At 40.8% G+C, this 23,424-nt stretch overlaps 1 protein-coding gene across 5 annotated transcripts in view; it reads left to right on the top strand.

Moving 5' to 3' along the window:
* The window catches only part of XYLB (xylulokinase), a 93,518-nt gene extending 74,815 nt beyond the window's left edge, over positions 1-18,703 (top strand). For 4 of the 5 annotated variants that reach the window (XM_064638689.1, XM_064638694.1, XM_064638664.1 and 1 more), the window contains exons 16-19: positions 4,553-4,611; positions 8,304-8,391; positions 10,640-10,734; positions 18,419-18,703. In XM_064638689.1, the coding sequence (XP_064494759.1) occupies positions 4,553-4,611; positions 8,304-8,391; positions 10,640-10,734; positions 18,419-18,502 (326 nt within the window). In that variant the 3' untranslated portion in view covers positions 18,503-18,703. Of the gene's footprint in view, positions 1-4,552; positions 4,612-8,303; positions 8,392-10,639; positions 10,735-11,201; positions 11,280-18,418 lie in introns of all 5 variants that reach the window. The other variant, XM_064638674.1, reaches the window with a different exon arrangement.
* Positions 18,704-23,424: the final 4,721 nt, after the last annotated feature.

Genomic DNA, 23,424 nt, shown 5'->3' on the forward strand with positions numbered 1-23,424 from the left:
AATTTCTACCTCCAGTCTCCTTGCACAAATGATGTGTCAGCAGACTTTTGGTGCTAATTATCAGCACTAACTTTCTTATTGGTGCCAGTTTGCTTATATAATTATTTTTCTTAGCATTTACATTTATCATCATAGATCCACAGAATATGCTGAGCTGGAAGAGACCCACCAGGATCGAGTCCAACTCCTGTCCCTGCACAGGACCATCTCCAAGAGTCACACCATGTGCCTGATAGTATCATCCAAATGCTTCTTGAACTCTGTCAGCCTCGGTGCTGTGATCACTGCCCTGGGGAGCCTGTTCAGTGCCCAATCACCATCCTGATGAAGAACCTTCTTCTAATATCCAACCTACACCTCCCCTGAGACAACTTCAGGCCATTCCCTGGGGTCCTGTCCCTGGTCACCACAGAGAAGAGATCAGTGCCTGCCCCTCCTCTGCCCCTCTAGAGGAAGTTGTAACTGCAATGAGGTCTCCCCTCAGTCTCCTCTTCTCCAGCTGAACACACCAAGTGCCCTCAGCTGCTCCTCACACGGCTTCCCCTCAAGGTCCTTCACCATCTTCATGGCGATTCTTTGGATGCTTTCTAATAGCTTTATATCCTCCCAGTTTTGTAGCACCCAAAACTGCACACAGGACTCGAGGTGAGGCCACACCAGCACAGTTATGTGCCAAGACCACAAGAGGGGATGTTGGACTGCTCAGAGAAGTCTTATCCTGTGTTACAGGTTCCAGCGTCTCACTTGATGAATCCACTTGAGCAAGGCTTTTTGAGCCTTCAGTTTATAAAATCTTAGGTTTTTCCTCCACTTCTGGTCTTTATCTTCTTAAATAGCTTCCTTTTCGGGGAAGGCATCAGTTTTATGTTTGTAAATATACAGTGATGCAGGACTTCAGTCTTTTTGGGACCCCTGACAAAACTGAACACACATAAGAGTAATTTTCCTCTTTTCTCAGTGACAGATTTTTTTTATTTTCCCTATGTGCCTTTCAATGAAAGCAATATTTTTGCTGAAAGCAAGAGCCAGGAGATGAACTTAAACAACACTCAGTTCTTGCTGGATCTCTACAAAGGCAGAATCGGTATTTTTTGTGTGCATAATAACATACACAGAGTGTGCTGACTTTTCAGCCTTGTGTGGGAAAGTGCTTTATGCTCAGTCTTCCCACTTAAGAGAATTTCTTTACCTGGGTCTTCCCCTTTCCTCCTATCCAGTGGGAATCATTATTTTAAGTCAATTTTGTTAGTTCAGTCACCAATGTTTCCCAGCAGAGAATAGAAGATATGCATATGGCAGGACAACACTGGGCCATGTGCAGCTGCAAACGTTTTCTAGATAGGGTTAAAATTCAGTACCAGCTCTCTAAAAAATAATTAGTTTTTCAATAGGAAGGAAATAAACTGGTTGGTTAGGTACTATGCAGGGAGCTTTTAATTAAAAGATGTTTAAATATGATTTAACTGTCAAAGAATTGAATTCATGAATTATATTTGGTACAGTTGTTGTTGGGTTTTTTTAATAACACTGTAGAGTTCTCTCTGTGCAGAGCTGTAGGGGATGGATGGTAGCTCCTGACAGATTCAAACACAACTGGCTGAGAACACCGCTGGTGATGGATGAACGATGTCTCTGTTAATGCCCCTGTATACATAAATGATGGGCTTGCTTTATTTATTTATAAGATGTATCCAATTACACATCTTAGAGCAAATGTCCACCGTTCAGTAAAGCACACAATATTGGCATTAAAAAGACAATCCCTGAAATCAGTGATCAGTGCATTTTCCTCACTCTCCAGAGAGAGACTGAAATAAGGGGTAAACCTAAAATTCAGCAAATTCAAGTAAGAGCTTTTGGAACCTAATCCTTGTCTGTAAGAAGTGACTGAAACTCAACCAGGGCTGCTGTTGTTTCTTCTCTGGCCACACGCAGAGCACCAGGTTCATCTAGGATCACTGTTCCATGTGGCCTGGATGGATCAGTCCCATCTGTAGAGCGGGTCAGAGTCTGTTATCAGACAGTGATGGCTCAGGTTCACTGGGCTGTTACCTCCTGGGATGTGTTTCAGCGAAGCGAGCCATCCTAATTATTTGAAGTGGAGGAGAATGAATGGTTTTACCCTTCATGTAGCTTCAGCATAGTGGATTTGGGTGTTTTTACTTTGTATCTGTGTGTGCTTGTACTCATAATTGGATCCAATTTAAAACTTGAGGCGTCCGACCAACATTAGAAACTTCGCAGTGTAAATTAGGTTACTTTCTTTTATCAAGTATGTTATCTATATTCGGAAATAATTCTTAGTATTCTGCTACAAAAGAACTAGTCTGGATTAAGGTGAATGTGCAGATAATTAGCATGTTAAACATTTTTAGACTCAAGATGTGGTTTGTCCTCTTGGAAGACATCTAACTCAACTAATAGCAGGGTAAATGCACATTTGTGTGTGGTTTGTATTGAATAGCTAATGCACCGTAAATTCACACTTACTTTTCTTATGGTTAACTTATCTATATAGAAATAGCTTGAATTACAGCTATGGCATAAGTTGATAATGTAGCCAAAACCTGAATGTTCTGACCTAGCAGGGAATAAGTCTCCCATGCATTCCTCGATTCCAAATGCAAACGTGTCACCTGTTACAGGGATATTGGAAGGCACAAATCAGCTGTACCTGCCTTATCAAATACTGTGCCAGTAAAGCACCCAGCAGTACATACTGACAGAGCTCCAAAATGTTTGGAAAATTGCGCGGCAGAAGCCCTGAGACAGGGATCTGGAATGCAGATGGAAGTGCAAGAAGCAGCTGAGCTACGAGATGTTTGCTGTTCTCACAGGGGTGGTTGCTGTTTGGCTTTGCCACTTTTATGTTGTCCACTGTTCTCTCTTGATGGTGGGAGCCCAGCAGTGGACTAGGCCCCTTTCTAGAGGCACCGGAGAGCAAATGTGCCTTATTCTTTCTTTTTAGCTGCTGGAAGTGTAGCCAATATGTTTGTTTCTCATCCTGTCTTGCTGGCTGTCACTGAAATGTGGTGTTTTCATGTTGGATATGGTAGTTCTGCAAGAATTTATATTCGCAACAAGGTTTAGCAAGACAGAATTGTGACTACCAGGCAAATCATTTAGAGTTTGGTTTGGTTTCTAGGAACAGAGGCTTACTAGTTATTTTTCACTGGTTTCTGTGCTATTATGTTGTTGTGATAATCTTGGCAGGAATCTGTCACTCTGTGTTGGTATAATTGAAACTTGTTTCCCCTGAGGAATCACTCTGCTGTTTGTTTTATTTGTTTACTGACATTGACAGAGATCCTAATGGCTTTTAAAACCCAATTTGTGCATCACTGAATATCCTCCAAAGAGGAAAATAAAATTAAATTTATCAGTAAAATAGGGTCCCCCATGCAATGCTTTGTCTGGGTCTTAGGCTCCACCTGAGCACCCAGATGTGGGTCTGGAAATGGTGTGGTGAGCTGCATCTTCTGATTATTTCTAATTTTGTCTTCAGGGCTTTTGTCATTAAGATACTTGAAAGGATAAATGACAATAAGTTATTTAGGGCATCAGTGTAAGTTGCCCAGCTTTGCCTTGTGAGAAATAAATTATCTTTAACTTTTATTAAAAAGGAAGTTAAGATAACAGAACAATAACCACAGTGAAATTTCCCTTTTGGGAGGGTATACATGATGGTATCACTTATTATTGTAATAAATCAGGGTAATTAAGTGTTTAGATTTTTTTTAAATGTATGATATCAAAGTATTTATGCATTTATTTTGTTTTAAGCCTTTGAATAATTTCAGTGAGATCGTTTGGACTACTCATGTTCATTATGCCTTGCTGAATTGTGATTGTGGATAGATGTGTGGCATGTTGCATGCTGTTTTGCAGAGGAGCATGCACACAAATAAGTGATGAGGAACAGGAACATTCAGGAATGTAGAAGAAAAGGTGGGTTTCTTTAAAGACTAAGGAACGCAGAATAATTTTTTTTTAACACCCTTAAAGCTCTGGTTTCACACTGGAGGAAGATTTAGATATTTTTCTATTTTATTGAAGTGACTTAGACCACCTTTAATGACCTTTTGACACACTTCCTTGTCATTGAAGCGCATAGGGATTGCCCAGGTTTCAGTGAACTCTGACTGTGAACGTCATGAGGAGATAAGTTTGGAAAATACTGCTGATTTTAAAGGTTATCTGTCAGTTTGTATATACACTGCTATGAGCCAAACGAATCTGACCTCAAACAGAGCTGTAATGTAATAACACTCTGCCTTTCTTACTGTGTAACTCCTCTGCAAATCTCCCCGACTCTGATAGCGCCATAATAATAACAGATCTGCAATATTTATGTTGCCTCTTCTAAGGAAGTGCTCTAATGTGCCTTGGACAGGTGGGTAATTAGTGTTATCTCCTTTTTTGCAGAGGGTAAATTAAAGGTATAGAGAGAGAACCCTGGCTCCCACCTCTGTGTTCTCATTGCTTGGTTCAGTAGTACAAATCTCGACCATTTGCACTTTCAATCTGACTTGTATTTTTTATTGCATTGCAGTGCCTAAAACTAGGATTTTGGCTACTGGTGGCGCATCCCACAATAAAACAATCTTGCAGGTAAGTAGAAAATTAAATTCTTTGAAGTGAACTTGCAGTTACATCGTTTTTATTTTGCTCTACTGAATCCAAATCACTGCAGCTGCGTAGGAAGGTGTGGATAAGGGACTGTGAATCTGCTGCAGGTCTTCGGGGCTTTTCTTCAGGTTTAGTATAGAAACCTTTAGCCCACTGTTAATTTTATACTGAACTTAAAGGTTTTTTCATGCTTGACTAGTTTTTTGAATGTGTATCTGAAGCACTGGTGTTTTCCAGATCTCATCACTTACATCAAATCAATCACCAAAGAAATCAAGAAGAAACTCCATATATAATACATGAGATTTTTATAGTTTTTGTCATTCAGGTCAAAGTTAGACCATGGACTGCTTTAAGATGAAGGGGGATTATGCTGGTGTTGAAGACTCAAAAACCCAACCCCAAAGAAACAACTCCCCCATACAAAACCCAAATCCCTGCCCTTCTGTTACTTATTAGCATCATGTCATGTACTGGGAGGAGGCTACACTTCTGTACAGTGTATCCTCTTTCTTCTCACTTTTCTGCTGCTGTTGCCACACATCCAGCTTGGATGAGATCCTTCATCCACCTTCTTAAGAACTGAGCACAATGTGCTCTCTGTTTCTGCCCCCTCCTGAGATTTGGCAAAGCCTTGCTCACAAATGGTGAGAGGTGTCTCACCTGGATTTTGCTAGCACAGAGCCAGACATCTAGATTGGGATTCACCTTGCCCAAATCCAGTCATCTGTGATGTGATGTCTGTTTACGATCTGTCAGCCCTGTAATAGTTGGAGGAGATCCCATCAGTTACAGTGCAAAGGGAACTGGATGGTGTTTTAACTTAACAAGTGTAAATGTGTCTCTCTGGGTGAGCCAAAGAGCTCTCTGGGGTAGATTGTTTTCTGGAGATGCCAATCCCTTTCCATCATCTCCAGAGAGTAGAGGCCAGCCTTAACTGCACTCCATGCTCTTCGACAATTCCAATCACAGGAAAGGAAGGTTCTTTGCTCTACAGAACTTGAGCTGGAATAAATGGAGCAAAAGAGCTGTTTCTCCTAAGGCATCTAAACCAGATGTTTGTATAAACGTTGGTTGTACAGCTGATTGGGGAACAGCAACTTTGGCATGTTTTGCCTGCGGATGTCACTTTGCTTCATCTGCTTTGGTTATTTTGCCTAGTAACTTGACATTGGAAAATTAACTGATAGGTTAATTGCTTAAAACATTGGTCCTTACAGGGGTAATTCTGCTATGAATACATCAGGAAAGAGATTGGATTCATAGATGAGTTTGTTTTTAAAGCCTTATTTCTGTGTTAGGTGCCAGGAGGATCTCCTTGCTGTGGAATGAAGGCAGAGAATTGAATGCTCTTATAAGATGTAATTTGGCAGCATACAGAGCTGAAAAATCATGGGGATGGGAGAGTGGTGGCTGGGGTGCTTGCTTTTCACGTATAACAATTCAGCTGGTTTTGAAACTCATTAGAAGTGTCTTAAAATAATATGATCAATACAGTGTCATTCACTTAATTCAATCACTGTTTAATTGGATCTTTCTTTTTAATTTAATCAAAACCTCAGAAACCATATCAGTTGCATGAAGAATAACAGCTTCCACCCTTATCATGGTCAATTTTGGATAATTTGTTCCAGGGCTACAAAAGACTATCATTTAATTAATCAACGTTCAGTAACTCCTATATTTTACACTGCAAAGGAGGCAACATAGGAAAATCTGTTAAAAAAATTTAGTAGGGCAGCATTCTCCATAGTTCTGGGAAGCTTTTTATAACGTATGTGGTGCTTGATTAATGACCACATGAAACACAGTGAAATATTTTAAACAGTAAAACCTCTAACTGTTTCTTTTAAAATTATTCATGAGAAATACCACAGTTTCAAATGACTTACCAAACATATGAACTTTGAGTAATTTTAATTTTATGATCACATGGAACAAAAATTAGTTGTTATTTGTAGCATTACAGCACTTATTAGCATTCAGTGCAGGACAGAGCTGCATTGTATGAGTCTCTGCAGAGATGCAAAAAAAGAAAATCCTTATTGTCCAAAGGATTGCACAATTCAAGCTTAAGACAAGACATACCTATTAGAGATGAGATGAAGAAACAGATGGGGAATGTGTTGAAACAACATCGTAGTATTGGCTGGCAGGACAGGGAGCGGAACTAGTGCTCTGTGACCTTATAATTTCCAGAGGGCTTTTTAATAGATACCATGATTAATTTTTCATTTTTCCTCTAGCATTGAAGCTCATGTTTTGCTCAGTGCTTGCTTGCTTGCAAGTGAAGATAGGCAATACTGACTTGGCTATCTTACCAGAAGAGAACATTTTAAGTGCATAAACTCAGGCTTTCCTCAGATTCTAGTTAGCAATCAGCTACTTTTGTTTAAAATTATGAAAATCAGTGATTTTCAAAGGTTTTGATTTGCAGATTCTCCACAAACCTTCAGAAAAAAGAAGAAAAATCCTTTAGAAATGTCATATACGATGTTTTTCCGTAGCTGATGTGGATTGAATTTCTTAGTCATCTTTTATGAAGCCCTGGGGCCTGTCAATCAGCAGGGTTGTAAATTCCAGGATCAGGGTTGTCTTGCACTAATCCAAGTGGTTTGGATTCCTGGACATTCTGGCCTTATTTTCAACTTGATTGCATGGCTGTAAGTTGGGTGAGATGCTTTTCCCTTTGGCAAAAGTAATAAAGCCAGCATAAGTTATATCAGAATTGTTGCCTGTGTTTTGTGCTGCTCAGCCTGAGAGGCACCTGCAGCCCGAGAAGTGATGAGACCAAAATGGAAAGCATTTGTTGACAATGTTTTCGGAAAGGAGTTATTGAACCTTTCATGTCCCTCTCCAAACACGTCTTAATTTTTCCCCTTCTGTATTGTTTTCCTAAACCTACACCGTAGGTTCTCTGTGGATGTGAGATGCTTGGTGTTGATTTCAGTGCAGAATGATGTGTGGTCGAATAACTTTATTATCTGTTGGATACCATAACAAATTCTTTGCCTGTAAAATTTTATTTGTGTTGCTCAAGCCAAGTTAAGAAGTGTCTCAATATATCTTCATAGCTAAGGTTGCCTTAAATACAGGAAAACTCCTGGTAAATGCAGAGACTGTGCAACCAGCTCCTGTATCATTCTTCCTGCTAATCCTAATATGATGGGAATGGTGGAGATGAAGAAGACAAGCTTAGTAGGCCTTCATATTCCTGGAGCTTTATTTGTGTCCAGGTTTAGAACTGAGGAGCCATGACTAGTTCTTCTCTCCTTCCTGCTGGCTTGAATCAACCATGAATGCAATGGAAAAAACCAATCTCCAATTGTGGGTTCCTTAGCAGGTCTCCTTGCCCTGATGTAAACCTTTGGCGTGGGCTGATTGTGCAGGCTTTTGAGGGAGATGATGCATGCACCCAGGCCCCTCTGCTCTTGTAATCAAGAGATCTGGAGAGAAATGAGACTTTATGTCCTGGCTGCAGTTACCTCTCCAGCTCAGAATTGCCAATACCCTGTTGTGTGACAAGTTCGGGGCTCGTTGTTGTCTGTGGTGCTTCTTTCCATGGGTTCCTGTGTGCTTGGCTGGGAGGGGATGAAAGTTGCTTGTTTTCCCAAGCAGTGACAGGGGTTTGCTTGTCCCTTGTCTTCTATGGACAATGCTTTGATACTTCTCAGGTGCTGTCGGATGTGTTCAACGCGCCGGTGTACACCATTGATACCGCCAACTCCGCTTGCTTGGGAAGTGCTTACAGAGCAATTCATGGTAAGGCTGCAAGGGGATACTTGTGAGCAGCCAGGGAATTTAATTTCAGTTGGTTAATGCTTGGGATTAACGTTACTGAAAATGAGGGGAGAGTATATCTGTGTGCTTCTGACTGGGAGGTCACTCCGGTCAAAGAGGGGTTTTTGCCCTTAATACACTTGGATTAGGCCCAAGAATAATGTTTACATTATAATTACAAGTCTTGTGGCTGCTTCTCAACCAAGGGATAGGGTGTGGAAAGTGTTGATACTGTCCAGGGAAAGTTTAGGGTCTTAATGTGTTGAGTTGCACATCCATGGAAGAATACAACCAACTGAAGGTGCTGGTGTAACCTGCTGCCCCAGTTTGTGGCCTGGACTGTAAACTGGGTTGCTGAAATGCTCAATCCAAACAAAAGGTAGATCCTAGGATGGAAGATCAGTGAGGGCAGGGACAACAGAACCTGTAATACTGCTGACCAAGTAGATGTTATTAAACCTATGTTTATCTTCCAGCTTTTAAACGTCAGGTTGAAGGATATGGAAGGTGTCCTGGGCTCCATGCACTTTCTTTTGTAGGAGAATAAATCTTGGGATACTCTTAGGTTGACCATTTTGCTTGCTGTACTGCATCACTCACTGTAATGCAACAGTCCAAACCCCAGATTTACAGTGTTAATTAACTTATATCTATTAATGCATGCAGTTTTGTGTTAAGGGTGAGCCATCAGCTATTTAAGACTTGAATCCCAGGCATGAAATTTTATTCACGTATTGTAAAACAGTTTCTAATATCTTACAGTTAAACAATTCGAGGAATGTGTATAAAATTCTGAAGTCCTTATTTAGGTCGACTTTCATTAGCCTCAGTTTTTCTAACTAGAAGCTTTAGGATTTGGTCCTTAAAAACACGGGTAGTTTCTCTACAAGTTCATGTACGATCATGGGATTGCAACAAGTCTGGAAAAGATAACATCAACCATCAGAAGAAATCAACCAAGTTTTAATTTTAGTAGCAAATTCTGCTGTCACATTATAGCATCTGAAGACTACACGCTCTCTTGCATTTGAAAACAGCACAGAAAATTGCACAGCCAAAACTTCAGTTGGTGTGTTTAATGCACACAGCATGCCCTCCTTTTTATTTCCAGAAAAAACACAAGGGTTCTGTCAGGTAGAGTACCCGTTTCAGGACAGTGGAAACAGCACTGTTCAATTATCAGTACGTTTGAAGCCACAATGGGACCATTTTTGCACCTTGGGGGTCCAGTTTCCAAACTGTTTTTCCCTGTACTCAACTTTACCCTACTGCCTCAGAAGCCACCAGAATCTTCCCAGCACCTAATGCTGCAGGCAAATTCCTTGTCTGTGGGTGTATGTGGAATAAGGAGCCATCATTAAAGTTTGTTCAGATATTTTGTATGTATGGGAGCTGTGTATTCCCTCTGCCAGTCTGGCATGTGAAATGTGGAGGCTTGGCTGACAGAGCGTTTGAGTGAAGATTTGGGATGCCATGCTGAATGAGGGACTCAGGTCCTCTGCCAGCCAAGCCCCAGGGGTTTGCTGTGTGTGTTTCTAAATGGCATTTTTGATTGATGCTTTCAGCTGACTCATTCTTGGCAAGGCAAAGAAATTGAGGAAAAGTGAAAACTTGCTAATATAAATGAAATACTGAAGGCAAGGGCTCTTTAATAATATTGCAATGTACATCTGTAAGTGGGGTGTTTCACAGTTAGCCTGGGGTTCTTAGCAGGTGTACAAGAAGCTCCTGAAATGCTCTGATTCACTTGCAATGCAGAATGCTGCAGTAGCAGAACTCCCCTATTATTCTGCTTCCTTATATAAAAATATATTTAATAATTTGTAGCATATTTTCTTGAAAGCATTTTAACTTCTCTTCCTTTTTATGTTTAGTCACATTTTGTCCTTGAATCCTTTGCTTCCACATATTTTCACTGCTGTTTACTGTATTGTTTTAGCCATAAATATTTACTGATATTGTTGAGCAGCATTTCTGCTGCTTACCTATTCCCCAGGGTACAAATTAAGTGATTGGCAAAAACTCAATCACAGAGTCCCCCCTTCCTAGGCTAGTGCACAGGAATGTAAGATCTTCTGCCATTTATCCTTCAATCCTGAATGCTGACCTGACCAGGGAAGATCGATATAATGTATTAATTTGCCAGGGAGTCAAGGCACATCCCTCATCGTGGTTTTTTTTTGTTGGTTTTTTTATTTTGCATTGATCAGGATTGTGATTCTCATTGCAGGACTTGTAGCTGAGAGGAATGTGTCCTTGGCTGATGTCGTGAAATCAGCACCAGAGCCCAGGTTGGCTGTTACACCCACAGCTGGGGCTGAAGAGGTGAGCAAGTTGGAGAATACCATTTTTCTTTTCATTTCCTGCCTGCTTCAAAATGTAGTGGTTTACTAATTCTTCTAGTAAAATAGATCATTTAAAAAAAAAATTGGTTACACAATTCCTATTCCTTGTTGTAAAGACAGATTTGATTTTGGGAGATCTTTAGTGTTGTAATGGTGCAATAATCTGGTCCCCTCCATCCAGGTCTGTGAGAGTGAGTTTCCCTAATAGGGTGTGATTAAAGAGCAAAATCTGTTCCTTAAGGGACAGAAAAAGTTATAAAGTAGGTTGAATTTGGATACAGGTCAGTCGGGTAGTAACTGATAATGTTGACAAAACAGTCTTGTTTGCAGCAAGCAGCATGGAAAAAGGGGTGGTGATGGTGCTTTCTGGCCTCTTGGGAAACATCTCAAAGATCCTTCCTGTCTGATCACAAACAGTGGGCAGTAATTGTATATATTCACTTGTAGCTCCCACTTGGAAAACGTGCCAGCTGGGAGGATTCAGTAGGCACAGTGCCCATCCTGTGAATTTCAGCACATCTAATGGTGAGGCTTGTGTTTTAAGGCCCAGCAGATAAAGCAAAAGAGATAATCATTGTTCTTGTCTATGTGATTCCAGCCCTTGTAAAACCAAGGAAGGAATCATTGTCTTAGCCTGTCCAGTGCAACCCTGCACCTCTCACCATCAGGTGCCAAAGGCTTTAGTTTACAACAGCTTTTGAAATACAGTGTGCAATAATAAATAAATAATACAAATAGAGCAAGATTTCTAGAGAACACAAGTTTAAATAACAAAGGTGAATCTAACTGTCTTCAGCTGTGCAAAAACTTCGTTTGCATCAACACAGCCCTGCACACTCTACCATTTATGAGATTTGGATGTGTCCTAACTACAGGCAACAAGGTTTTAAAGCTTTTATTTAAACGGGGAAATTAATGATCTGCCAAAACTACTGACTCCCAGCTACATGTGTAGTGGAGCACCAGATATCATCATGAGTAATAATAGAAATGATCATGCTGCATTGTGCCTGCCAGCATATTATTTAATTATTAACTGAGATGGAGGAGCTCGGTAATCGAATAGAAGTCCCCTTCAGAAATATTAAGACATTGAATAATTTAAACTTGATTGATCTGATCTCATTTACTCAACCTTCCCCCCTCATTTTAAAAGATAAAATAATTAACAGCGATGGCCTGCGCTGTGCGTGTTGCAGCTGAAGCTCTCTGCAGGGAACACACTTCAGGAGCAGATTCCTGGTGTTTGATTCAACATCACGTTGCTGACCTGTTCCCCCCAAAATGCTGTGTGATGAAAAGCTGCCAGGCTGGCTTGGGAAGAGGTGGGGAGTGCTCAGAGACCAGCTTTTGACCCCCTGGTGCTGCTTCAGCTATAAAACTCAAGGGCAGGGAATACAGCTGTCACTCACAGGGGCCCTGCAAACACCTTGCACCCCTGCAGGGACCAAGCAAACCTGACTGGAAAGATCACTGGGGAATTCACCTACCTGTTTCTGTTTTACTGTCTGCATAAAATGGCCTGGAAGCTAAAAGAGTTAATTATCTCCCTCTCTATACTTTTCTTCTCCTTTTCCACATGGTTAGACCTGGCTCTCACAGCACATTTTATTATTGGTTTTAAATGATGTACAGCAGTGAATTATTGCCCCAGTATATAGGAGTGAATGATAGGGAAGGTAGTGGCCAAACAGCATGTGAAGGAATAACCATTCCTGCTCCTTAGCTTAGTTCTCCAGCTTCATTCCATTAAAAACAGCTTCTTGCAATTACATATTCCACACCATTTCTTTTTCCTTCCTGTCTTATAATTTTGCAGTTGATGGTGGATTCCCTGGCTAGTTTCACGGCTGTGAAACTGCAGAAAGCCAGAGGGCCTGTCGGTAATACAGTGTGTTAGCATGAACAGTGCAGTAAAAATTCATAATGCAATGAGTCAGTCTGATTCTGTTTTTTTTACAGAGCTGCATCTCCCTGTCCATCCAATTTCATTCTGTTGAGGTTAGAGCCTTTCACTTAACTGATGGTTCTTTTTATAAACTTCAAAGTCAACCTGAGGATAAGTTCTGTCTTGCTGAGGAGCTCTTCTGAAAGAGTCTGGCTCACCAATGTGAAATTCCCCCGACCACTTCTATACATTTTTTGGATGGCTACAGCTAGATCTTGGCAGGGTGGAGAAAAAACAGGTCATAACACAGCAATCTGCTCTGGCTTCATCCTTTCTTCCTGGTATAGGTTGGAGACAACATGTGTTAGATCATCGGAGAGAGGAAAACCTCCCATAGATGGAGGTCAAATGCGACAGTCTGATGTAGCTTCTTCTTCATTGCCAAGGCTTATTCACACAGCAGGGGTTTCCAGGAACCAAAAATGCAAAAAAGTGTTTCTTTGATTGCTGAGGGATCATTTGTGATAATGAATGTGATTTTAAAAAGTAAGGGCAGGGCACACAAAGCAGCTCTTCTGGTTCAATTAAACTGATGGGCAGGTAAAATAGAATAAAGTCACAAGATGGAGAACAGAGAGCTTGTGATGGGAGATGAATTAGTAGTTAGTGGAAACTGAAGTCTCAAAAGTTCCAACTTGTCTGGCAAAAGTGTGACTTTGTCCTGTAGCAGACCATCGTGCCTTGAAGAGACCATTTCAAAGAGGATAAATCCCTCTCTGTGGCTATGACCCCACGTCTCTTAGCTGAACCTTATTTCCCAGTATTTTTGGGTTAAACTTGATCTTGTTTCTAATTCTGTCAATACCCAAATGGGTCATAAGGTGTTCTGGGAATAATCACTGTGGTGATAGTCCTTGGTCACTTACTCAACCAGGGCAACTCAAGTCATCTGTGGATTAACCCCATGAATCCTTCTTCCCTGTTTTCAGAATTGCAAAAATTAGAGTAATCTCACCTCTTTGGAGCCTCCTCTCTCCCCTAATGAGAAAGATTAATCAGAACCACTAAGCATGACAAAAATAACCAGGAGATTCTAGAGCAATAAAGATATGACAACAGACAGAAAGGATCTATTATTCCAACGTTAGAATTCAGATCTATTTTAGTAATCTATTAAAACAGAGATGGTTGGCTAGTTGGTTAATTAAGCAAAAAAAAAAAACAACATGAGAGGGAACATGATTATCTGGGAGCTGGTCACTTGTGTTTATACAAACTGTGTGCCTTGACGTAGTGTCAGATGGGCTGTGATATTGTCCTGTGGGGTTTTGTAAGGGAGAAGGCACAGTGCAGTTCACTGCCTCTGGATGTGTGATTTTTGATTGCATTATTGACTCTGCTGAGATGTATTAATCCTGCAAAAATTCGAGAAGGGAAAATGTAAACCTAACAGGTTTGCTTGACTTCAGTGAATTGCCTTGTAAGTAGGTGGATTTATAGAAGTGACCCCATTACCCAGGAAGGTTATAATGACCTATTTATTGATTTAAAATAATCATGTTTTCTTGAGTTAGATTTTTGGGGTAGGGGTGGGAGTGGGTTTTCTAGATTTTCTTCAGGTTGGCAATTTAGTTCAAAGTAGGTAATAATAATACAGCCTCAAAAATATAATAGGTATTGATGGGAGTTTGATTAAGGTGATTTATGTAGCCAATAATATTTTTTTACCTATTAAACTGATTAAGATAGGCTTGAAGAATGGATATCTGAAGTAAACAAAGTAGCTGTTTGAAGTGTGGTTCCTTGGAGAAGTCTTCAGAGTATTTCAGAACACTGTTGAATTCTTTCTGCTTGATGAATATTCTTTCTGTGTTAAGAAAGGTGAACAATTGCTATGATTTGAAAAATAAAACGACTGATTTTTTAAGCAAATCTCTTTGAGTAATTTGAGTTTGGTTAAAAAAAAAGCAGTAAATGTTTGTGAGAGACTGATTAATTTTAATCTATTCAGGGTAGATTAAATGTACCTGGGTAGATTAAAATTAGATAATCATCAGCATCATCTTTGTAATTTGTAAATTTTGATTTTCCCAATGATTGGCTAACGGAGCATTGCAGGATATAGGAGGATCTATGTGAATTGTCGCTTGTATTAATAGTTTGTAGCTGGTTTTGCTCTTAGAGGGTGTCAGGGACAATGTAAACAGTAAAAGCCCTGTTGAGTACATAGGTTGGTTCTGAGATATAGTATGAGAATGACATATTTTGTTTGGACTACAGAAAAAGGTAATGTAGCATGAATGCATTTTTCAGAGAGGGCAGGTTAAGTTATTCTCTGTTATAATGCATTATTTATCATTAGCATTTTCTTTACTTATTTGTGGGACTGTCAGAGGGTGACCAAATTGTCCCAGGAGAGAAGTTTAGGGTTTGTAAACAAGGCAGTAAGAGTACTGCTGATGTTGTGGGGTAGGCTATGGAGATAAGCCAGAGAAAGGGCTGTAATATAGCAAGGACAATTAAATTATGGACAATAATAAGGTTCATGTTGTGATACATGTAATTACTTTTGTTAAATATCATGGTTTGATGGATTAGGTTTGAGGCTATGACAGAGAGGGAACTTATGTTCTTGCGTTTTTATGCATCACTGAGAGTCTTTTACTCCCTTAGGACCTCAATTATAAAAATAGATCTATATAATTGCCTCAGGAAAAAGACTCCTGGAATTGCACAGGAGGAGTTGCCCAAGGTTCTGTGGAGTCACTTCAGTTGTGACAGATGTGGAAAAGCATCTTTCACAGGTACAACTGTGTGCACACTCAGGACGTGTTCTCGGCTGGTGCCTTTTGGCTCTTCCTCTCTGTGCTTTCATGGGAGCTGCACTGCTTTGGCCACAAACTTCAGCTGGTGTGAAAAGCTTGTAGTACTGCTCCCCTTATCATCCGTGATGGACTGGTGGTATTACAGGCAAATTCCCTGAAGAGGAGGAATTTAAGACGTTTCTTATCCCTCTGAGCTTTTTACCCCAATGAACAGGAATAGAGTACAAGAAATATTCTTGAGTTTTTGTTTGCATTTTTTTTCTGATGGCCCATAATGCAGCATTCATTTACTGTAATGGCTGAGAAGCTTATTGCAAATGCTTGAATTGTCTCAATTAGCAAGCTAAGTGCTTAAGTCCAGTAAACAGGAAAAGAAACTGTATCACTAAATGTGGTTGTTCATTTATTTTGACACATTTTAATCTAGAGTGATATATTAACCATAATACTTCCCAGCCTTCTGCTAAATGCGCTGTGTGTATTTTGTAAAAATTACTGATGGATAAATAATATGGAGCCTGCTTTCTCAGTGCTTGAGCTCACTTACCAATGCAGCTCTGTTGTGCTGAATCTTTGCTGAGAAATGTGTAGGGTTTATCAAATTTACAGAATAGCAAAGTAAGAAATAGCCAGTCTTCATTATAGATGCTTCAGTGAACAGAGAAACTGGTTTTGTTTGACATACTGATACTCCCACTATAGCCATAGTTGCCTGCTCAATGTTTTGTTTACTCTGATGTGCATATTTAGCAGGAATGGGAGCAATAATATTCTTTGGGAACCTGAAAAGAATAAATATACATACTTCTCTGAGCCCTCAAGGCCCTCATATAGTTAGTTAAAAATACCATGCTGAGTAATGTGACATTTCATGGTGCATTTTATTTTCTTACCCCATAAATCTGCATAAATCTCCATGGATCTCAGTATCACTGTCCTGTGGAGAAGAGGAGTTGGAGGCACACACATGTTAAATGCCTGGCCCAGGGTCACCAAACGAGTCTGTTGCAGAGGCAGGAGTTTCTCTGTTTTAATCAGTGAAAGACACTCTGTGACAGCCACTGTGAGGTGGGTTTAAAAACCATTCTGGTGATGCCTTGGCTAGCGGACAGTGTCTCTTTCCACTTGTTGTAGGTGCTTCTTTTCTTCTTCCCCTTCATATACTTAATCTGTTGTAGAAATGTAATTCAACGTCTATAACATCAGGTTTGTAAAAGGGATTAATTGATCTTCTTCTGCAGAATGTGTCCATGAAGTCGCACTCACTGGCCATCGTGGAAGGTGGAAGTGGGAATAAAGAGATAAATTCAGGTTTCACTGGTCAGGCTGAAACTATCACTCAGGAAGAGGCAAACACAGAAACTGATATTTTGCCATCAGTTGGAAGACAAAACAAAAAGACACTATTTTTTTTATTTGCTGCGTGAGAAAACTGTGTGACGGGTTTTTTTTTTAATCTGGTAAAGCGTGACTGTTACAGACACTGAGGCTACTGCAGGACTGTACATAGAACTGCACAAGAACAATCCTGTCTCTTACTACGTCCTCATAGTTTATGCCTGAAACGTTTTTCCTCCTGAATTTTTCATGCATGTACATACACAGTTGTTGGCTGTCCTGAAAAGGATGAAATGCATTTAAATGCTAGATCTCTCTTACTGATGAAAGCAGTAATTCAGTTTACTGGGTATGATTCATTGTGGCTCTATAACCCCTCTGAACCTGGAGCCAGGAGTGAGGCTGCCCTGATTATGAGTAACATCAGTGCAGAGGGCTTGTAGACCAGACTGGCGGCCCCTAGGATTCACTGTGGCAGGGATAGGACCTTATGGCATCCTGCTAAGGACTGATTGAGCCTGTACCAGACTCTACACTGGCTCCTGGCAGTCTCTTTGTGCTTCAGCCAGCAAATGAGTGAAGCTGTTCTGATATGACTTGTCAAACTACTGATTTTATTAGATGTACAATTAAAACCAGAGAGAGGAGAGAAGGAAAAAGGTGCATCTCCAAGATCTAGATGAAGTACAGGTTTTGCTTGGAGGTAGCAGAAGGGATTTATTCAAGGTTTCTGCTGTGTCACGGGTCTCTCCTATATCCAAAAGCATAGGGCGTGTTTGAGTTTGGAGTTTTGAATACATTTAAGTCTTGATTCTTCTTTTTATGGTTGTAACAATTCTGGATCTAAAAATTCCTGGAGAATTCTATCTAGGGAAATGCAAAAAAAGATCCTCAGATACTTGGTGTATAGAATCTGGGTCTCCATTTGTCCCCCTGGGCGTGCAATCAGGGAGCGAGGAACCTGGCCCAGGAGCAGAGTGTGGATGGGAAAAGCTGTGGCTGTGAAAGATGTGAAGGAGAGAAGCAGCTCAAACAGGTACAGGAGTATGATAGGGGTGGGAGAGGGAGTGTGAAGCGCAGAGTGTATTTTAGAAGGCCCTGGTCAGCATATTGGCCGAGGAGGACCTGTCTGATGGTGGAATTTGGCTGTGCTGGAGGGCAGCAGTGTGTGATTAGTGAGGCAGAGGAGGAGGGGACAGAGGCAGTGATCCATCTTGGGGCAGTGGAGGGAGGCAAGGACAGGAGTTCTGCCTGGGTGATCAGGACAGCTATTACTGAGGGGGGGGGCATGTCACACTGGGAGAGGTGACTTTAGCTGAGCTGCTTCTGCTGGAAGTGACTTCTGCTTATAGCAAGAACACAGCCACAATAAGAACAACCTGTGTGTGTCTTAAAATTAAGCTGTAAAGGTGATGGTAAAAAGGACTGTGACATTTAAAGAAGGAAAACTCTGCAGCATTTTCTTCAGCAGACTGGGGGAAAAACAGTCCAAACCTTCAGGTACCTGCAAAGATGCTGCGTTTTTCAGGTCTGAAGATTTTTTTTAACTGCAGTGAGATTTAAAAATCTAATTTTTCAACCAAGACATATTTTTTTTTTTTTTACCTTTTTAGCTCTATCGTCCTCTTCTGAAAAGATATGCTGAGCTTGAACAGAAGGTTATCTACAACTCAACCTCTTCTTGTCTTGCGAAATAGAAGCAAACAAAATTTATGTCGGCTGAGTGGACTCCCAAGGAGAAGATCAGGAAAGATTTGCTCAGAATTTACTGGAGTTGTTTAAATCATTTCATTCGTCTTTGTAGACAAATAATTTCTAAATGTCTGTGTTTGAGTGTGTTGGTGGGGGAAAAAAATTACATTGTGATTGAAAACCTGATTAAAAAAGCATCATGTTGCTCTGTGTGTTTGTGGTTTCAATTTTTCTTAGGTGCTTTTCAATACCTAAGAGCTGGATGACAAAGCCAAGTCAAGTCCCTTGTATAAATGAGTCACTCTACTCATCTCTGTCAGCTTTGATTCCATGTGTTTGGCATGCCAGCCTCTGCATACCTGTCTAGCACAGTATCTTAATTCTGCAACTTCTCCTGCTTAAATCTTTTGAGATGAACTTTCTGTTCATCTCTAACTTGTCTTTTTTTAATATGTGGAGAAGGCTGATTAAAATCTTTAAAGACTCCCTGGGATCCTCTGAGAAGGGAAATTCTTGTTACAGGGCACTATGGAGTATCTGCTGTGATTTGGTTGATATGGTTGGGTTTTATAGATTGTGGAAAGCACAGTGTTTTACTTGAAATCAGTTCTGTAAATAAAGAAAACAAGGGAACAAACATGGGAATTTTCACACGTCTCCTTTCTGCTTCAAAAAGCAGTCAGATCATCTGCACATCAGCTTGGGGTTATTCTGTTTTCCTTTCCTCTTCCAGGTGTCATGGCTGTGGAATTCTGTTTGTTGTGCTCTGCTCCCAACAGGGCAACAAGGTCACTTTTTTCCTTACACTGCCAGTAACCAATTTCTTTCTTGGAGTTCTCAAGCAGAAAAGGTGACTCTCTTGCTCTGTTGCTATGCTTTCACTTCAAATGTGTTAGTCTAGATTAAGGAGCCTCTGCCTGAGAAAATCTTAAGAGAAAATACAAGCCAGGAGATCTTTCTGCAAAGATGGGTGGAAGTTGCAGAATTTGAATGAACATCCTAAATCACCCTGTGCAAGTGGGAATACTTTACTGCACAATTCTGTGGTGCTGATATCTTTCCCTTAGGATAAAATTTCTTCTGGGAATAAAGCAGATTGTTTAATGAAAGTGACTGAAGCCCTTCTTCACTTCTTGCAGAAGTTGTAATGAGCCTAGGGAATAAGCCAGGAATTGTAGGGAGTAGAGGATCTCTTTACTGAGTGGGAGCTGGATTATGTCCCTGCTGGAGCTGGGTGATTGATTAATATTCCTCACATTACAGCAGCACATGGAGCACTCTCCCCGTCCCTGCCTCGTCTCTGCAGTGAGAGTGGGAACCCCGTGCCATAACTCACCTCTGGAGTGGTTGGGGAATGGACACGTTCCTCCTTTGCTCTCCCTTTTATATTCAAGTGCTTGGTTTGTGAGTACGAACAGTACCTTTTTTTTGTTCACAACTGAGTAATGACAACTTCTCTCAATATTAGCATGATTACTCAGGAAGGTCAAGAATTACATTTCCGAGTTTCTAAAGCAGACTTCTTTTAAGCAATTGCTTTAAAAGGTGGCTTTAGAAATACACATCTATCTTTTTTATGTGCTTATTATTCTGGATCCCAAGGTACAGTACTAAAACATATAACACTTCTCTCAGGCCTCCACTGTCAGCAGTTGCTTTGTCATTAAGCAAGGCTGTAGAGAGATGCAGAAGGATTAATTAATGCAAGTTAAACAGTGCCTGCTAGTTGAAGCAGCATTACCACCATCATTAGTCTTTAGTTCTGCCTGGTTACTGGTTTGACATCAAGGTTAACCACACAGGGAAGGGATTCAGAGAGGTCTTTTAGCTTTGCGCAGTTTTGGTGACAGTTTCTTGAGTAGCTCGTTTGGTTTATCAGAGTGAGAAGACTGATGTCTCTTGTAGCTTTGTGGCTTTATTTGCCTGTGAAAATGGAGGCTCAGGGTCAGTTTCTTGCTCAGCTGAGGAAGATTAAGGCTTACATTTCCCAGCTCATAGCACATGGTAGAACATTTCTATATAATATCTTGGCTCCTGACAAGGTATTATATGGTGCTAATAGGATATTGTCTGGATGTTTTAACTACTTTATGGGCCTGAGCTCTTCTCTGAGGAGGGAGAAGGAGACACTTCCTTCTCTGCTGGGCTGACTGAGGCTCTCTGATGTGCCCCACATTAGCATTAAAGCAGTTTCCACAGGGTGGCTGATGTACCACGTGCTTGCTGCAGGAGGCCCTGAGAAAAGACTCGAATGCAGGGCTCTGAAGGGCCAGGAGTGAGGCACCACTGAATTATAGTATTGCTGTGGTGATGGGTTTATTAGGGCTGGCCTCTGAGGAGTGGTGTCTGGAGTACAAGAATTTATAGACGAGCTCTTTTTTTTCCAGCTCACCAAAGCTGCATATGTTCACTGACTAGTGTCAGATAGAATAAGACTCAGTAAATCTCCCACTTGAAAGGTCCTTTGAAGAAATGTTGGTATAAGACTTCTACCACTCTTTTTTTTTGTCTTTCTAGGAATGCACGTTAACCTGCCAAGGAATCACAGGCTTCTTGCTGTCATGTGCACATCCCTGTAAAAAAGTCCATCATGATGGAAGGATCTGGTGCCCTTTGGTTTCCAAAACCACATGGAGTTTTTGGCAGCTTTGTTTACTTTGTGTGTTTCTAGTTGTCTGGAGCAGAGGCAGTGTTAGGGTATCAGCTGGACTCGATCCTGGAGTTATTTTCCAGCCTTAGTGATTCTATTATTCTATGACCTAATTAACATCTTAACTAACAGAAATCTAAAGGCAAGGCAATGTCTTCTACCTCTAAATATTTGATAGATGTTGATTCCCTCCCTCCTCTATATGGGACCTTACTGTTCTTCAAGGTGAGCAACATGGCATCCCCATCTTGTCTAGATGACAGGTTAGCTTCTGCGTTTAAGGACCTGATGAACTATTCCCAATCTGGATTAATTTGATGGAAAATTGATATCATCTCCTGTAAAAAAAACCCCTTGACTGCCACAAAGAGATTGTTCATCGCTGTCTAGCCTGTAGTTCCTGTCCTTCACAAGCAAGGCTACTCTAGGTTGGAGGTGGGTTGTGGAGTTACATGGAAAAATCCGAGCAGCTTCCTTAACTCGATGGCCCTGTGCTCTCACCAGTCAATCAGAGCTGCACTGGATTCACCCACAAGCTCCTGCTCTACCATGGCCCAAAGACAAACAGTTTCCTTTGCAGCCTGAAGTCTTTAAAACCCTTTGTGATGCAGCTGGAAACAAACAGGGAAAGATGTTTGCTTTTTCTTAAGGGATCAGTCTGAGAGAGCTGGAGCTCTGATTGAATAAGTAATGTACTGAAAAAAAATCTATGCTGTGTCGGTGCTTTAATAAGTAATTGAGCTGAATAGCACTGTACACGATCCCAGTGGGACCTTTTTGTTTTTCAGCTCGTTTTTCCTTTGGAGTTGAGCTACCACCACAGATCACAGAGCAGTGCAGCGAATGATGTGTATCTAAAGCCACAAAAAGCCAAAGCAGGACTTTGAACAAATCATTTGTTTTATCCTTATTTCTATTACCTTGGTCCCCAGACTGCTACGTGCAGGTTAGGGGCTGAGGGAAGAAAAGAGCAACAATTTAGAGAACTAAACTGTCTGCTGTTGGTGCTTGTCATGAATACGGGGCCAAATTATAAACTCTTCCCAAGCAGAAAAGTGCTAATTTGGATTTTATTTTTTCTCAGCTTCTGATTTTTCATGTAAACTCTTGGATTTTGATTTTGGTGAGATCTCAACACTCATGTTAAACTGGGTTGAAACTGGCAAAGAAATGGCTAAGGGCAATAGGCAAGTGGATGAACGTTCACTCTTCTGATACCAGGGGATAACTTCAGTGAAGAGGTTTCGTTAACACCTTCTCTTGAAGGTGACTTTAGTCCTGATTTCATGTGGCTTGAAATTTAATACTCTTGTGCAAATAGAGTACAAAATCATGCCTGCACCAAAGGATCTCACCTCCTTATTACTTTAGACTCATTTTGTGCAGATCAAAAGCACTATGTGATGTGCAACGCAAAAGGGTTGAATTTTTTGGGTAACCCCTGCTTACCTTCCATGCTTTGATTACAACCTAGGTCAAGCCTCTGACTAGCCAGTTCAAGTGGCTGAGCTTTTAGTCATCACAGCTTACATTGCCAGAATATAAGATTTTTAGATTATTTTTTTCCCCTTAGGGCCATTTTTTCTTCTCTTGCAGCAGATAACAATCTTTTCTTGTAGATGGTTTGCCTTGTTAGCAGTTTCCACTTCTGAGGGATGCTGAGATGACATCTCTGATGTGATTCCTTGCTAAGTGAACTTGTGTCGTGCTGAAATCCAGCCCCAAGAGTCGTTTTGGTTTACTTGTTCTTCTGCTTCTTTGTTCCTTCTTAAAGTTGGCCTTGACAAACAGAACAATGTTTCTGTGGTGATCCCAGACTTCTGGGAATGTCTCAACCATTGTGGGAACTCAGTGACTTCTTTCAGTGTTCCTTAAGCACATACCCTGAGGAGAAGGGTGAAGGAGCAGCTATCACTACCTATGGATGCTGCTGTGATCCCTGATTTCTGTCTTTCACCAAGTTGCCTCATCCATTTGTGCATCAGCCTGCCCATTAGACATGCTGTTTAATCACCAGCCTAACGACTTTAGGGATATGATTAATTGTGTACAATGTTTTTTCTCTAACATCTTTAGATGACAGGTATTTGTGATATGTTCTTAAGATGCTTTTATTTGGAGTATTTTCCCTGAGTACCCTGTAATGCATCCATTTGGTTGTCATTCCTCTTTTAGCATCTCATCAACCAAACAGAAGTCTGGTCACTCAGGTGTAGGATTCATCTGACCAGTGTAGACATCTCTGTCTGCTGTCATATGGGCTCCTTTTACAATCAA

This window comes from Pseudopipra pipra, chromosome 1 (assembly GCF_036250125.1).
Source record: "Pseudopipra pipra isolate bDixPip1 chromosome 1, bDixPip1.hap1, whole genome shotgun sequence".
Lineage (NCBI taxonomy): Eukaryota > Metazoa > Chordata > Aves > Passeriformes > Pipridae > Pseudopipra > Pseudopipra pipra.